The 17,425-nt window shown below is 40.0% G+C and overlaps 1 protein-coding gene across 4 annotated transcripts in view; it reads right to left on the reverse strand.

The window, feature by feature from the left end:
- PLEKHA4 (pleckstrin homology domain containing A4) overlaps nt 1-17,425 on the reverse strand; it is an 82,102-nt gene that overhangs the window by 41,670 nt on the left and 23,007 nt on the right. For 3 of the 4 annotated variants that reach the window (XM_081970782.1, XM_081970780.1, XM_081970783.1), the window contains exon 2: nt 1,728-1,836. In XM_081970782.1, coding sequence (XP_081826908.1) covers nt 1,728-1,811 — 84 coding nt within the window. In that variant the 5' untranslated portion in view covers nt 1,812-1,836. Of the gene's footprint in view, nt 1-1,727; nt 1,837-15,530; nt 15,723-17,425 lie in introns of those variants that run through there. The other variant, XM_081970781.1, reaches the window with a different exon arrangement.

Genomic DNA, 17,425 nt, shown 5'->3' on the forward strand with positions numbered 1-17,425 from the left:
TATTTGAGGGATATATTGAGGGAGAGGTGAAAAAGACCTGAGAAGATAGCTTATGTGGTCTCTTATGAAGAACATACTTGCCAAAAGAAGTGAAACGAATGTGCATCTATACACTCAGTTACACTGAAGTGAGAGTTGGGTGAAATCCAGGAAAAATCCAAATATAAATTGCAACAGTGGGAATATAGTAAAATAGATGGAATGGATGAGTGAGTGAGTGAAACAGAGTCCTCAAATTGCAACAGTTCATTTAGTGACTATTCGAAGTTACAATGGCACTGAAAAAAGTCAGTTATGACCATTTATGGCCATTGAAGCATCCTGTGGTCATGTGAATCAGATAGCAATAGCACTTAGGTTTATATACAGCTTTACAGTGCTTTACAGCTTTCTCTAATCAGTTTGCAGAGTCAGCATATTGCCCCTCATAATCTGGGTCCTCATTTTACCCACCTCGGAAGGATGGAAGGCTGAGTCAATCTTGAGCCTGGTGAGATTCGAACTGCCCATCTGCAGGAAGCCAGCAGGCAGCAGAAGTACCTTGCAGTACTACACTCTAACTACTGTGCCGCCGTGGCTCAGATGCTTGACAACTGACACACATTTATGACGGTTGCAGTGTCCAGAGTTGTGGGATCCCCCTTTTGCGATCTTCTGACAAGCAAAGTCAGTGGGGAAGCCAGATTCACTTAACCACCATGTTATTAATTGAACAATTGCAGTGATTCACTTAACAAATGTGGCAAGAAAAGTTGTAAAATGGGACAAAACTCACTTAACATATTTCTCACTCAGGAATTTTGGGCTCAATTATGGTTGTAAGTTAAGGACTTCTTGTAATGAAAATGAATGAATGAATGAATGTGAGCTGAACATAAAAGTGAATCATTGTAGGAAATATCAAGGAAGCTGGCCATATACAAAGAACAAATGAGAATTGTGTCAGAAAACTTTTATTTTTCTTCCTGATGTTTTCACCGCAGGTATTAAGGTCTGCTTTTTGGATCAAATGTTGATTCATTAGTTGTAACCATTAGAGGCAGAAAAAAAGTGAATGGATCAAAAGGAAGTGGAAGAAAGTAAGTTTTGTTTGGATGAAATTGATAAGATCCTCAAAAGGAGAAGTTCAAAGACTCAAAGCAATGTGCAAATGTATGGCTGGATTTGATTGATGAATGTCAGTGTAGTCTGAACTAGGACAGAAATACACGGTGAATGGTTCATATATTTATGGATTTAACTGTATCTTATTTTGTTTTCCTTCTTTACTTGCCTCCATTATTTTTTATTTATTACTTTTAATTCCTTTTCTGTGCTTTGTATAATGTTGCTTAGCCTTAGCCCCAAAGGGAGCGAGCGTCCTATTTCTCATAGTAAGCAATTGACATTTTAATTGTTATTAATGCACCATAAGGTATAAATAAGATATTTAAACCATTAAAAGTTTATCTAGGTGCATAGGAGGCTATTATATTGTGGCGTTATTCCTTGAAAAGTGCTTTATCTTTCTAAGGAACTGAAGATCACAAGCTGAAATTTTCCTTTAAAAAGCACAAGTGTTTGACCCCAAAGATAACCAATTACTTTGAAGTTCTTTGAAAATAAGTCTGAATGACAGCCCAACAACACTAAAAAAAAACAAATATAGGTGAATAAATGGTAAATGACTCGTTTTTATGTCTCATTTGTCAGATTCCCATCAATTCCCACCAATTCCAGGTCCTCACCTTTGATCCCATGGAAACTGAAGAGATGGTGGCTGTACTGCTGGCTAAACTGAGACCGCTTTTTGGTCGATCCCCTTCTGACATGATCCCTGGTGAATTTGATGTTAATCTGCAAAAGGAAGCCCAGAAGATTCTGTTATAAATGTGATGCTTTAGAGGAGTGTTTCTCAGTGACAACTTGAGATAGCATGGACTTCCTACTCCCAGAATTCTTTAGCCAGCCATGATGATTGAGAAATTCTGTGAATTGAAGTCCAAACATCTTCAAATTGCCAAGGCTGAGAAACACCGCTTTAAGGGGAAACTCACAAGTACAAGACCCCCCCCCAATTTGAAACAATCTGCTTTTGAGAAAGATAGAGCATATGTTTTAAGCTTTTCAGAAGGTATCAAATTTAACCATCACTGGAGGTTTCAAGCGATTGGACAGCCATTTATCTAGAATGGTGCAAGATCTGCTCAAACAGAGGGTTGGACTAGAAGACCTCCAAGGTCCCTTCCAACCTTGTTATTGTATGTAATTCTAACCCTAACCAATTGGTGAATTCAGATTTGGTCAGTTCTTTAATCTTTACCTCTCTCTCCTCTTTGCAGACTTTTCTTTCCTTCCTTGTTTCTTTTTCCAGCTCTTAACAAAAGTGAATTGAGTCTAGAACAGTGCTTCCCAATGTGGGGCCTGCACCCCACAGGGGGCCAATTTGTTTTTTAATGGGGGCAATTTGATTTTAATGGGGGCAATTTGAACCTTGTTTAAACCAAGTTAAGGGTCTTTTAGGCTTCCTCCATGTGAGTAGAGTTCACTTTTTGAGTAAAGTAAGAATTATAAGTTACAGGGCCCGGGGGTGGGGAGGAATCAGGATTTTAAAGATGTTTAGGTGGGGCATGGCCAAAAAAAGGTTGGGAACCACTGGTCTAGAATAATATATTGTCCTAATCCAGGTTTATCAAACAAGCCAGACGTGAGGAAATACGAACTCACTTCTCATAACAGCCTTGTAAATGAAGGTTCCAAATCTACAAAAGAATTTATTGGCCAACTGGGATCAGACAGAAAAGAGATCTTAAGCTCTGGGTTTCTTGCTGAACGTCTGTAATGAATCAGAAATTTTTATACTAACTTTAGACCACAAAGGGAAGACAACCTTTTCCCATCAGCCTGATTGTTAAACCTGCCCATAATTCTTCTGTCACTTATGGCAACCAGATAATGCTTAAATACAAAACTGGCTTATGATATCTGTAATTAGAACTTCGTCATCCTGAATTCCACCCAAAATCCAATGCATGACATGGAATTTGGATTCCTGAGCATATCAGCACTCTTGTTTCTATTGTTTCTGTTTTTTTAAAGCCGCCAAGTTAAATTATTCCTATTTTCAAAGAAATGAGTCATCGTTCTAGTTTTTTTTATTACCCATTTTTCCAAAAATACAAATGATGTGCATATTCAGTAAATAAATATAAAGCGTTCCTTCATATTGGTAGATTTTTTAAAATAGAAAATATGCAAGCCAGATTTGCTAACATATTTTGTTGTCAGGACATTTCATTAACAAAGCCCTTGGCGACTTTAGTTAGCAGTAAAGTTTTTTTTTTTAGCTCTGTTAAGCATAACATGGAATAGGAAAAATATTGTGCCCTGCTAAGTCTTTATTTCCACCCCACAAACCTAGCACCCCCATAAATCTCTACATCAATTTTACCCCCTCTTCCAATTTAGGATCCTGAATCATTTTCTTCGGGAACCAACTCCACTCCCCTGGTATCGATCAAACTTATGTAAAACCTGTATTAACCTGTTTTGTTCTCTTCCCTACTTTATGTCAGAGCAACATTTCAAAAGGGGGAGGCAGAATTAAAAGTTCTAAGAAGCAGAAAGGTTTACAAATAATCCAGCATGGTTTAATTAAAATCCTTTCGTTCATTCCGCCATATAACACATTTACTATGAGTTTTTGTCTGCCCCATTGATCTTTTCTTTTTCTTTTAAATGGAGCCGAAACTCAAAATGGAAGTATTGAAACTCCAAAGTTATTCCACTGTTTGGCCCCCAGCCATTCATTCCCTCTAGTTATTTTTGGATCAAACCCACCTGCTCATGTCTGGCATCTCTTTCCAGACAGTATCGACTTGAAGATGGGAAATTCCATCCCTTTTCGCTGCCAGCAGAATTCTGTGGTTACTTGTCCCCTTTGTTGTTAAAACACCAGAACCTCCACATTTTTAAATATCTGAGATTTTAACTATCTCAAGCCAGTTTTGATTCACGCTTAAGTGGCGTTTTGAGCTTCCTGCTTCTCAGTTACCAATGATATTCTTTGTTATTGTTGATTTCCATGCATAATTCATATTTTGTTGAGGGCAAGCGTGATTTGGCACCCTAAACGTCTACCAGGCTGCAATTACAATAATTTTCAAATGCCACAGCTTCTGTTTTTACAGGAATGCTATTGATGCAAATTATACCTACATTTTGTAAAAATTTTAATTATTAGTGGGCCCCTAAGCAGTTAAGGGAGGACAACACGTGTCCTCTCTTGAACTGGTATCAAAATGTGAATTTTGTCAGTTTGTTACAAAAATCAAATCCAGAAAGTACACACAGAAAATAGATTCAGAAAGATTCATTAACTTATTTATATACATAATATCATATGAATAAAGATATACAATATCAACAGCAGAGAACAGTTTCATTTCAGCAGACAAGTCCAGACTAGATTTCTGTTTCTTTTTGCACAGCACTATCCGAACTGCAGTTAAGCCATGCCCAAACTTAAGTTTCTGTTTCCAAACAAGCCCCATTGGCTGACCTGTTACCATGCCTATTCATTGGCCGACTTTGTTACCATGTCTCTCCCAGTTCATGAATATTCTGACAAATTTTAATGTGAAAGAAAGAAGTATCAAATAAATAGGAATACAATTAGAATACAATCTAATTGTATCAAATTTATTTTTAACTACATTAATATTTAAATTAAACTTTTGCAAAACTCAAAACTTTGCTGTGTCCTGCCCAATTTTTAGAGCCCTATATCCAGGATGCCACTTAACACCAAAAGCAGCCTTTGCCCACTCCTCAACCAATGTCACAGCTCCAATGTATAATATAAAATATGCTCAAACAATCCTGTAAAATTACAGTACAGATAGTCCTCAACTTACAAATCATTTAGTAACTGCTCAAAGTTACAAGGGCATTGAAAAAAGTGAGTTATGAGCTTTTCATACTTATGACTGTTGCAGCATCCCTGTGGTCACATGATCAAAAATCAGACACTTGACAACTGATGCATATTTATGATGGCTGGAATGCCTCGGGGTCATGTGATCACCTTTTGCAAACATCTGACAAGCAAAGTCAATGGAGAGGCCAGATTCACTTAACAACCATGTCACTAATTTAACAACTGCAGTGATTCATTTAACGACTGTGGCAGGAAAGGTCATAAAATTGAGCAAAATTTACTTAACGAAAGTCTCATTTAGCCACAAACGTTTTGGGGTCAGTTGTGATTGTAAGTTGAGGACTAGCTGTATTTCAATACAACCATTCAGAAAATCAATTTCACACAGTAGTTCTAATTCAGTGATCACAACAGGGACTGACAATTTGATCATTAAGCAAAGCAGTCACTAAACAAAACCAGGACTGTGCTTATGATTTTTAGCCTTACAGATCTGCAAAGCCTGTAAATCTGAGCACTGGTTATAACATTGCATTTTGGTTACCATTGTAACTGCGAATGGTCACCAAACAGTTTCCAAATGAGGATTACCTTATCAAGTATTGGGAGAAGAGACCTGAGCAAAGAGATAAAAGTTTAAAACAATCTTGGATGGTTGTAAGTTGAGAACTACTTGTAAACCAATTGAAATTTGCCATCCATCATAACAAGGCGAAGGAGACAACAATGAAATGAAGCATTTTGCGCAAAACTTCTTCCCAACCAGCACTGACTGGCAACACATTTTGTCTCATGATCTCCAACCAAAGGGCACCCCCATAACTCCTGGCACACTTTGCCTTTGCATTCCATCATCTCTCTCTCTCCCACCTCTTACCCTGGCTATGACGCCAAGTGGATGAATGGAGCATTGATTCAGGAAGGACCCCCCCTATCCCGCCTTGATCCCGAACAGCAAGGGGAGCACTGAAGGCCCTTATTCAAACACCCACACTCAGTTTGAGGAACGTCATGTTTCTGCCTTCGCCTGGAGCCATAGAGAAAGATGGAATATTTAGCAGATATAATGAGGGAACTGGAAAAGAGCAGCTTGACCTTCCCCAAAATCATGGGACTGGAGAAGAACCATCTTCACATATGCGCTACATGATGCAAAACGCAACATGTGCATAGGTTGCTTCCAAACTTGGCATTTAGGACCATAAAGTTTAGCATGAGGAAGACACTTCATTGCAGTGCAATTTAAAGGGGCGAGCGATGTACAGTGGCTCTTCCACTTGCTTTAATTGTTAACATGCTAATTTGCACTGTTCACTACTTAGAATGATACTTCATGCTAAGCTATGATTTGTTTTAAATTTTGGGAGGAGTAAGCCTCAATGGTTGGGTTCACACTTGATATCAAGTCAAATGGCTGGTTCATATATAACAAAAACCTATCACACTTTGACTCAATGCAATGTGTGTGACTCTACACACAAGCTGCTAGAGCCATCTGCTTGTTTCCAAATTCAAGGATTTCAAGGTCACGAACTGACCATGCAAGAAAATATACAAGTGAATGGCGGCAGGTTATACTTTTGGAGCAATAAAAATGTGGGGAAAAGCCAATTTTGGTGATCCCAGGTTGTTAATTTGTGAAGATAAGATACAATTTTAAATTTATATCCCTCAAGTTTAACATTACTCATCTAAGGCTCTAAAAGATGTCAGAACTCCAATTCTCAATGTTCCTAGCCCAATTCTAAAATGTTTAGCAAGCACGCAGACCTTCAGGATTTAGGGCAAGCCCTACCATTAAGCCCGTGTTTCCCAACCTCAGTGGCTTTAAATATGAGGACTTCAATTCCTACAATTCCCTAGTATGAAATGCTTCCTGAAGAATTCTGGGAATTGAAGTCCATGCATCTTAAAGTTTCCGAAGTGAGGAAATCGTGCATTAAACAGATTAAGATAGCTGCCAGGAGAATGAATATATGCCACATGGAATGTCTCTTAAACTTGCTTTCTCCCTTCACATGTAGCTCAGGATACAGTTATATTAAAGGTAACTTCAACTGTCAAATCACTCGAATTCTGAACCTGTTTCGCAGCAGAGGCCAGGAAAACAGGGGACATTTACCATATTGTTTATTGAAGAAAAGTATCAAAGTTAATCTGTCAAATCTCAAGAGTCTTTCTAGACCTTCCAGAAGACACCAGGGATTGGACTCTCCTGCTTGAAATAATATGTTCCATCAAGGAGATCCAGTCCTCTTTTACTTCCCTTTGTAGAATTAGTAGAATGTTTAGCAATAATTCACTATGAGGGACAAGGGTATCAATACAAGCAGATCATGCCAAACCAATGTTATTTCATTCTTCAACACAGTGACTAGGTTAGTAGACCAGCTAAATGTTGTGAACATAATATACCTAAACTTCAGCAAGGCATTCGACAAAGTAGATCGCAACCAACTTCCTAGTAAGCTGGAAAAAGGTGGGATAGATAACATCACCATCAGATGGATTTGTAACTGGCTGACAAATAGTACTCAATGAGTAGTCCTTAATCGTACTACATCTAAAGGGAGGGAAGTAAGCAGTGGGGTACTACAAGGTTCCATCTTAGACCCAGTATTCTTCAATATCTTCATAAATGACTTAATGAGGGTAGAAGGGGAACTTACCAAATTTTTGGGTAATACTAAGCTGGCAGGAATAGCTAGCATGCCTAGATGATAGGATCAAGATCGGTTAAATTCAGCTTTAAGGAGATAAAGAACCATCCGGGATGCTAAATTGGTGTCCTCCAAGCACCCCGAGCCAGATTACTGAGTATATATACCATTTCTGATACCTACGATACACCTAATGTTAATGTCGTTTCAGATTCCCAAGGAAAACCTAAATCAGTGTTTCTCAACCTTGGCACCTTTAAAATGGGTGGACTTCAACTCCCAGAATCTCCTGGCCAACAGGATTCTGGGAATTGAAGTCTACCCATCTTGAAGTTGCCAAGGTTGAAAAAACACTGAACTAAGTGCTTAATTAGACTCATTTTTTTAAAAAAAATGCCTGAGGGGGAAAGCTTGTTTTTCTTTCCCTGCAGGAAGCTTAGAATAAATGCTGGTTATGAGTTCTATTGAGAAACTGGAGATCTGGCAGCTGTCCAAAGATGCCAGGACTAAATGCCTAGCTTGCAATGGACCACCCAGGTTAAGTAATGTAGTTTCATTCTCAGCTGCCAACCGTAATAAAACAGGTTGTTGTAAACAATATTCAAGAAACAAACACAAGCTGCTTCAAATTCTCTGAATTGGCTATATAAATATTTTGGGGAGTAGATAAAGAGCTGCTGAAAAGTGGATGATTTACCGCAGCACCAGATTAAAACTCCCATCGTTCCCAGCCTGGGCAGCTGATGACCCTACTACAGTAGTTGAACTGATAAGGTTGTATGCAATCTTCCTCCAAAAAGTCACCAATGGCAGGATTGCTGGTAGATAATTAGAGGCGTAATGAGAGGTCCTGGGAAGTTTCTTTTGATTTAATTCTATGTATGAATAGAATTCAACAAACTGGCTTTCTCAGGGCACTATCTAAAAAAAATACTAATATGAATGAAATATTTTAAAAATGGCATGTAATTGCCATTTCTTTTTTAAAAAAAATAAATTGAATTGAGTAGTTAAAAGCTAGATAGCAGTTTGAGTTGGCACGTTTTAGCATTCAAGATGGGCTATTCCATTGCGTCCTCCCAACTCTATCCTCATACACTTATCCACAGTAGTGCCTTGGTTTGTTCAGGTTGTTAACTCAAATTTCTTTCTTTCCCTCCCCCCACCCCCCCTTCAAACAACACAAAGGAGAGGTTTTGAAATGTCCTAATACCATGGCTTAGTTCTGGCACTTCACAGTTTGACCAAAGGTCAGGATGAAATTAAGTATTTACATGGTCAAATTTGGATTTTTTGCAGCTGTTCGGTAACTTCAACTCTTCCCCAACAACTTCTGAAGAGAGAAAAAAAAAATTCAAGAGAAAGTACACAAACACAGAGGGCTTCAGATAAAGAAGGAAACTCCAGAGGTGATTTGCAAGAAGACAACTATTGTTCCACCCACAAAGACACACACCCCAGTTTGTCTGGAAACCCCTCATGTTGAGTTTATGGTAGGGCACTGTTGGTTAGAAAGAGGGGGAACCATGAAGATGGTAGAACTTGCCGAAATGACCAAATTGCCCTGTTTGATTAGAGAAAAGACAATATCTACATCTACTGCTCACTATAAACCACTTGCAGACTTTTTTCATAAAACACAAAACAATGAACTTCCGATCTGTGGTTTTGGCCATTAGAATAGATTATGGAAAGAAGAGACTCATGGCGTAACTTTATAGAAAAAGAGTAACTTTACATTTACTGGTGTAAAAATTGGAAGCCTCTATATATTTTTCTTTCTTTCCTATTTTTCTTCTACTTTTTTCTTGTTACAGTTTAGCTTTCTCTTTAATTCTTTTTTTTCTTTCTTATTCCATATTACTTTGCATTTTTTTTCTTTTTAAAACTTTCATAAAATCCTTTTTTTTAAAAAAAAAGACCCTATGAAGTGTTTCACTCCACATTCATTCATCACAGTCGCTGTATCAACACTCGTAGGGGTGATTAATTGCTTTAGAAAAGGTTCAAGATGCTTAACCTATCTATTTTAGTGCTTATTTTGCTTGTAAAAAGAATTAGGCATGCCCTTAGACAAACAGGGCTATTTACTACAAAGTTTGGTGACGCAACCCCGAGGGAGTCAAAGTCTTGGGGCCCTATTTGACTGTTCCCACCTACCTTATAGCTGCATTTTTCTCTTACTCTATGCATGTTTGCTTTGAATTTAAGTTCCACTGAATTCAATAATATATTACATTTAGGAAAACATAGTTCTCCTCCCAGCCCCAAACTGAGCTCTTACCCTTCCTCCAAATAGACCCTATTTTCCAAGATTCTATGCTGAACATATTTCTCCTATAGCAGAGATGGAAACCGTTTTAAGTGTTCCTGCACTTCTGTTCTCATCAGATGCAACCAGGGTAGTCAATTAAATTCAAACAAATTTAAGGGGACACAGATTTATCATTCATGTCTTTAAAGCTTTAGGTTAAAATAAAGGGATAGCTTTTAACAATGAAGTTCAATTAGAATTGTAAACTTCCAAAATAATTCCATGCACTAAACATAATTTTGCAGTAATGAGCGGATTAATATTCACACTTTGCACTACATCTTGAAATGCTGCAGCAACTATATCTGGCATCTACAAACACTTCCCCTAGTCTGTCGTCCCCAAATATGTCTTTATGCACAACTCATTTTTACAAATTTCTCTGCCGCTCTTTCTCTCCAACTCCCACCCAATGCTAATATTTTGGATAATCTAACCCTGACCTCTTGTTTAGACTGTACCCCTAAAGTTATGTAAAGAGAGAAAATATTCAAGGCATTTTCTACTATCCAATTTCAAAGCCACATAGTTCAACTGAAACCTGTTCAAGATTCTTTCATTGCTATCCTGCTCTGTTGAATGATCTGTTTCTTGTTTCTGCATCTTTAGAAGGTATGTTTATGTAAGAATTATGATTCCAATTTATAGGTTACATGGCAGGAATGGGGGAACTTTCAGCACAGCCTATGGGCCCACTCTGGCTATGAATGAGGCCCTTCCACGAATCATTTGCCTTTGAGAGCTCCAGATAAAACACCTGCAATCTTGACTTTTACCTCGTCCATCCTGTGGTTCTCAAAGGGAAAGTACTAAACCAAGCAGGTGACACCTCAAAAGTCACATTTAAAGCTGCTCTTCTTTACTTTACTTTACTTTATTTAGATTTATAAACCGCTCCCTCTCTCCGAAGGGACTTGGGGCGGTGTACAGTCAATGTTAAAAACCATATACATATATATACATAGAGGAGGCGGTATACAGACTGTACAGTAATAATAAAATTAGAAACAACATTAAAATCTACCCGAAAATCTACCCCAAAATTAAAAATAACTTCAAAGGCAGTTCTATGTTGGCCACCCAGTAACCTCTGCAAAGAAGTCATAGAGCAGCAAAGATTAGACAAGCCAATGTGCACATTTTGTATTGGACCATATTGGACCTTTAGCATGATTATGGTTCAGTCCACTTGAAGTTTCTCCAATTGACCAAGCATTGATAGCCACTTTCTGGACAGCAAAACTGGGCTCACAGGTTCCCTTCCTTGACACCTTAACTTTTTTACATACAAAATGAGATTATTTTTGTGGAAAGGAAAATGCATGCTAACAGGGATGAAGCGCTAATGGCCTTGTCCTCTGCCATCCTCTGACCTGTTCAATGTATATATACTGTATGTGATTCAGTACTCCGTTCAGAAATAGATTCAGCCTTTGGACTGAAGCAACCCTACAAGTACACCATTGGGTGTCAACAGATCAATAAAATGTTTGATCTTTATTGCATACATTACCACTTCACAATTTCTGCACTGGGTAACATTTTATTTCCTCTGTCTTTCCTCTGCCACCTTTGAGATAGGTTGAATCTATGGGACTCAAAGTTCCCCTCCAGTTTAAAAATCAGTTCAGAATTCTGGAGCTGCACCATTACATTGGAAGGGCTGCCAGATTCCAGGAGAGAGTTGAACCTTTTTAATCTTACACATTTTTAAAGCTTGAGGACAATAGCAAACCAAAGACACAGTACAGCTTTTCCAACTGCCTTCTTTAACTGATTACTGCAGCCAATCTGGCAAGAGAAACACTTGAGGGTTACCACCAGAAAAACGATGGGCCCAATGAGAAGATTGGGATCACACATCACGATAAGCTATGATTTGGTGTTTGGTTTAATGATAAATGAGCCCAGCAAATTGGGTATATTTACACAAAGCTAATAGCAGTGTTCCAATATCTGCCACAAAGAAGAAGCTATTCTCCAAAGCATCTGAAGGCCGGACAAGAAGCAATGGGTGGAAACTATAGTACAGGGTTTCCTGCTTGAGCAGGAGGTTGGACTAGAAGACCTCCAAGGTCCCTTCTAATTGCGTTATTCTGTTAAATCATTGTTGTTGATGCGTGAACCAAGCATAGATTTACCTGGAAACACCTCTAGCTCATCTCCAGCAAAGAAATAAAGTCTTCAGCCTAACCACGGATATGAGGGATCCTTGGTGTCCTCTGAGCTTGCATATTTCCTTGCAGATGTTGCATTACCCAAACTAGGTAACATCAGTGCTAGACTTGTTTGGGTAATGAAATATATGTAAGAAAACAAGCGAGCTCAGAGAGCACCAAGGATCTCTCATGTCAACCCTATGTTACAAATAATTCTTTATAAGTAACCTGAATGTGTTTACTCAGTTATTGTTGTTGTTAGTTGCGAAGTCACGTCCGACCCATCACGACCCCATGGATGATATTCCTGCAGGCCTTCCAGTCCTCTACCATCCTCTGGAGTCCATTTAAGCTCATGCTGACTGCTTCGGTGACTCCATCCAGCCACCTCTTTCTCTGTTGCCCCCTTCTTCTTTTGCCCTCAATCATTCCCAGCATTAGGCTCTTCTCCAGTGATTCCTTCCTTCTCATTAGGTGGCCAAAGTATTTCAGTTTCATCTTCAGGATCTGGCCCTCTAACGAGCAGTCAGGGTTGATCTCCTCTAGGACTGACCAGTTTGATCATCTTACAGTCCAAAGAACTCACAGGAGCCTTCTCCAGTACCATAGTTCAAAGGCCTCAATTCTTTGGCGCTCTTTACTTTACTCAGTAGTAAATCCCAAAGTATTCACCCAATTTGTTTCTAGGTGCATTCAGTTGTAGCTACTCATTGCAATGCTTCACATGCCTACTATGCTGCATAGGTTAATTTAGAAAAGGAATTAGAACTGGAAAATAACCTTGATTGGGCAGCTCTGCTCTTCCAAAGCTTCCTTTCCTTATCTGCTGGCATAACTCAAGAAATCAAGAGAAAGGGACCACCACTGATGCCTTGGTTTGGGGTGACACCTTCCTAAGAGGAGAATCATGTCTGGAAAGAAAAACATCGTATCTCAAAAGGGTCCCCCACCTAGAGTTATAACCAAAGGTCTCTTGTGCCTGCAATTCATTTCTCAAGAATCCACAGGAATGATCAATTCTATAATGGATTCCACATGGATTCCTCCATAGGACTTCAGACTATTCCCTAAAAGGTCTTGCCAAGCAATTAACTTATTTAGATGAACTGTGAAGCTTTATGAGGCAGAAAATAAATCAAAAGTAAATTATATATATTGCAAAAGCAGAGTGAAAACAGCAGAATCTTTTGAAGTTGATTACTTAAGAGAGCATGATTAAAAATACAACCACAGTAATTATTTGCATAACATTGGAACATTTAAAGCACTTTGCATTCCTTAACAAAAGGGAATCCTTTGAAGATGGTTATTTAAGGCAGCATGATTAAGAATACAACCAGTACCGTAATATTTTGCATAACTTTGTAATATTTAAAGTACCTTGCATTCTTTAGCTAATTATCATCCTTACAAATTTATACAAATTTAATCACTTTTAATAGAGCACATGGAGAAAAGTGGAGAAACAAAAGCTTAATCAAAATTATGGCACAGACAATACTCGATTTTCAACAGTTCAATTAGTGACCAAAGTTACAGCAGCACCGAAAAAAGTGAGTTATGATGGTTTTCCACACTAACAACCATTGCAGTATCCTCATGTCACATGATCAAAATTCAGATGCTTGGCAACTGACTCATATGAGGAAGCCAGATTCATTTTACAACCGTGTTAACTAACTTAACAACTGCAGTGATTTACTTAACAAATATGCCAAGAAAGATTGCAAAATGGGGCAAAATTCACTTAACAAACACATCACTTAGCAAGAGAAATTTTGAGTTCAATTAGGGTGGTAAGTCAAGGACTACCTATAACACCTTATCTCTGTTAATGATTCTATTAGATCAGCAGTTCTCAAACATTTTGGTCTCAGGATTCAATTCTTAAAAAGGATGGAGGACCTCAAAGGCACTTTTCTTTATATGGGCTAAAAGTAAATGTAAAAGTTCCCCTTGCATCTATGTGCTAGTCATTCCCGACTCTAGGGGGCGGTGCTCATCTCCGTTTTAAAGCCGAAGAGCCAGGGCTGTCCGAAGAGGTCTTCATAGTCATGTGGCCGGCATGACTAAACGCCGAAGGGGCAAGGAACGGTGTTACTTTCCTTCCCATCAAAGGTGGCTCCTATTTTTTTCTACTTGCATTTATACATGCTTTCGAACTGCTAGGTTGGCAGAAGCTGGGACAAGTAACGGGAGCTAGGGATTCGAACCAAGCTCAGCGTCTTAGTCACTGAGCCACCACGTCCTTTTATATGGGCTACATCTATTGAAATTTACTGCATTAGGAATTTTAAAATATTTGACTTTTTGGATCCTGTGAAAGGGGTCCGGGAACCCCAAAATCACATTTCCTTGAAAATTGCTGTACATTTCTATGAATAGGTACCATTTCAGGTGACTCATAGTGCTCCACAATACCCAATCATATATATATAATATTTTTAACCCAGGGATCCCCAAACCGTGATCCATGACCAGCACCGGTCTGCAGCCAACAACCACTCTGTGCAAACAAGCGAAGCCCCATCCATGGGATGCAGGCAACATGCAAATCCATCCCAACTCTGATCCCAACCTTTTTCCATGGTGTCCCTGGTGTCCAAAAGGCTGGGGGGGGGGGGGGCACTGTTCTAACCCAAAGTATTGAAGTAATAAAATTGTACCCTCCCCAAATTAATGCAGAATAAAGATGCTGTCCCCATATAACACAATGCATCTCAAGAGGCAAGGATGACAAACTTGCATTGCCTGGGAAAATGCATACATTATAATCTGAAGCTAAAATTTTAGAAAGCCCTTTCAAATGCCACAGAATTCACAGGGCCACTGAAACCAAAATCCTTTTCTGTGCCAACCCAGCATCTTATACTGGTGGCTCTTGCTCCTTAGGGACATGCATTCTATTATCCTTTAAAAGGAAAATGACATATAATTTCAAATTATCAAGATAGCGGCGCGGCTGGAAAAGCTGCCTCTTGAGTTTCCATCCCATCTGTGGAAGGGGAAAAGAAGGAGATCAATAACGTGAATTCCTTTTTAATGCCCTGGAAACACTGCTCGGGGAGGGGGGTGGGTGGGCGTGCAACAAAGGCACCTGTTTCTTGCTACTTCTGGAACCGAAGTAGGACCATCGGCAGCCCTGCAGCTTCCCAATGCTTTGCAGATGTTTGGAATTGTGTCGGTTCCCAGCATTCCCCGGAGAAGATCCCTCTTTTGCCTTTCCAGGGTTTTTGCAAACCAACGTGCCCCGACGAACTCCGCGTCGCGTTGCAAGTAAAACTTTCCGCGAGCCCCTTGTAACAAAGCCGGTTAAAACCAGACGTAACACCTCCCGAGAAGATAGCGGCCAGCCAACCGCGCGGGAGGAGTTCAACAGGTCGAGTTCCCCACCCAGGAACTTCCCCAAACTAACAGCCAAGGTCCCCCCGTGAGCCTCCGCTCGTAAAAGACCCCCGTCCCCTTCCCCTCTCCCTTACTTCCAGCAGGGCTGATGATCCTCTGGGAGGTGCGGGCGACGCGAGCTATGCAACGAGCAGCCCCGATTCTCGCGCAGGGTGTGCCGAAGTCAAGGGCTGGGTGGGGTGTTTTTTCCCCTCCTTTGGAATAGTGTTAAGTGTAGCTGGCGCTGCTTTCTCAGCCGTTGGATGGCTTCGTTTATTCATCCGCTGGCATTTGAGGCCGGCAGCTGAGACAAAGGGGGTCGGGGCAGCTGGTCGCGGGGGCGAAAAAAGCATACTTGGCATCGGTCACAGCGGTTGTGTGTGTCCGCATAACCCGGGCCCCACCCAGAAGCCAAGAAGGCGCCTCCTGCCACTTTCGCCCTGTGCCTAAAGTGGGTGGGTGGGAGGTAAGGATCTTAGATGGGAGCCCCAAAGGTGCTTTTTTCAAGAGGCAACTGGGCTTCCTTGAAGCTGAAGAAGCTTCTTGGATGAGAAGAGAAACGTCTTCCCAAAAAAGAAAAAACAAAGAAAGTCGAGTTGCCTTTTGAAAAAGCACCTTTGGGACAACCAAATGGTTCATTTAGTGACCGTTCAAAGTTATAATGGAACTGAAAAAAAGGGTACATTTTTCACACTTAACAACGGTTGCAACATCTCCATGGTCACATGATCAAAATTCAGATGCATGGCAGCAGGGTCAGATTCGTGACCGTTGCAATGTCCTGGGGTGATGCGATCAGCTTTTGGGACTTTCCGACAAGCAATCAATGGGGAAGCCCGATTCCCTTAACAATGGTGTTACCAACTCAACAATTGCAATGATTCACTTAGCAGCAGCAGCAAGAAAAGTCGTAAAACGGGGCAAAACTCACTTAAGAAATGTTTCGCTCAGCAACCTAAATTTTGGACTCAATTGTGGTCATAAGTGGAGGACTCCCTTCTCCTGGCTGGTAGTGATGTGTAATGAAAAAACGTAAGAGTTCAGCAACCCTTTAAAATCACAGACTTGGCAATTGGGCACAGAAGAGTTTGGGAACATGGAGCCAGACTGTAAACTAAGCCATAACCAAGAAGGTGCTGGCTTTTGGAAACTCTGCTTAGCCAGGTAGAACATACCTGAGATTACCGTATTTTTCGGAGAATAAAACGCACAAAAATTTCAAACAGGTAAGTAAGAAAAAAAAGTTTTTGTCCTCCCCGGCTCCCAGAAGCACTCTGCAGGCTTTGGCAGGGCTGGGGGAAGGCAAAAACGCCCCTGTTTTTGCAAAAAATGGCCCATTTTTCACAAAAATGGGATGCGGGGGTGAGGCTTCGGGAAGCCAAAAATGTGTGTATTCAGTGTATAAGATGCACCAACATTTCCATGCTCTTTTAGGGGGGGAATGTGCATCTTATGCTCCGAAAAATACAGTAACTAACTATAGTTCATTCAGTTAGGACTATGGGGTTTAGATTGCAGAAATTCAGGAATAGAGAGCAACACAGACATACAGGGACTTTTTCCCGCCGTCTATTTGTCCTCTGGAGTTAAGGTAACCGAATAAAGTAAGTAAAAATTTAAGCATCGCTGTTCCCCTCCCCCATACAAACACAGACTAGACAGAATCATGCAGCATGCTAGGTTAAAATTGTCAGAAGACACATAGTCGTAATTGTCAAGTTTCAGTATGAAATCAATGTAACTGGGGGGGGGGGGAGTGTGGCATCTGTTTTAAATCCCGGCAGCCCCTTTAGATAGCCTAATCTTAGGTATGAAGCTCTTGGGAATAAACAATCTTTCCTAATAGGAAGAATGAACAGGCATTGAAATAAACGCATTTTAAATAAATGAAGTCATCTTAGCTGGTCTCCACCCCTTAAGTTATTTTCTGGCCATTTGAAATCTCCACTGGGCTTGGATTCCTATACTTTGGCCCTGAAGTTAAGCCTCA

This window comes from Natrix helvetica (assembly GCF_964273705.1).
Source record: "Natrix helvetica genome assembly, chromosome: Z".
In the NCBI taxonomy this organism is placed as follows: domain Eukaryota; kingdom Metazoa; phylum Chordata; class Lepidosauria; order Squamata; family Natricidae; genus Natrix; species Natrix helvetica.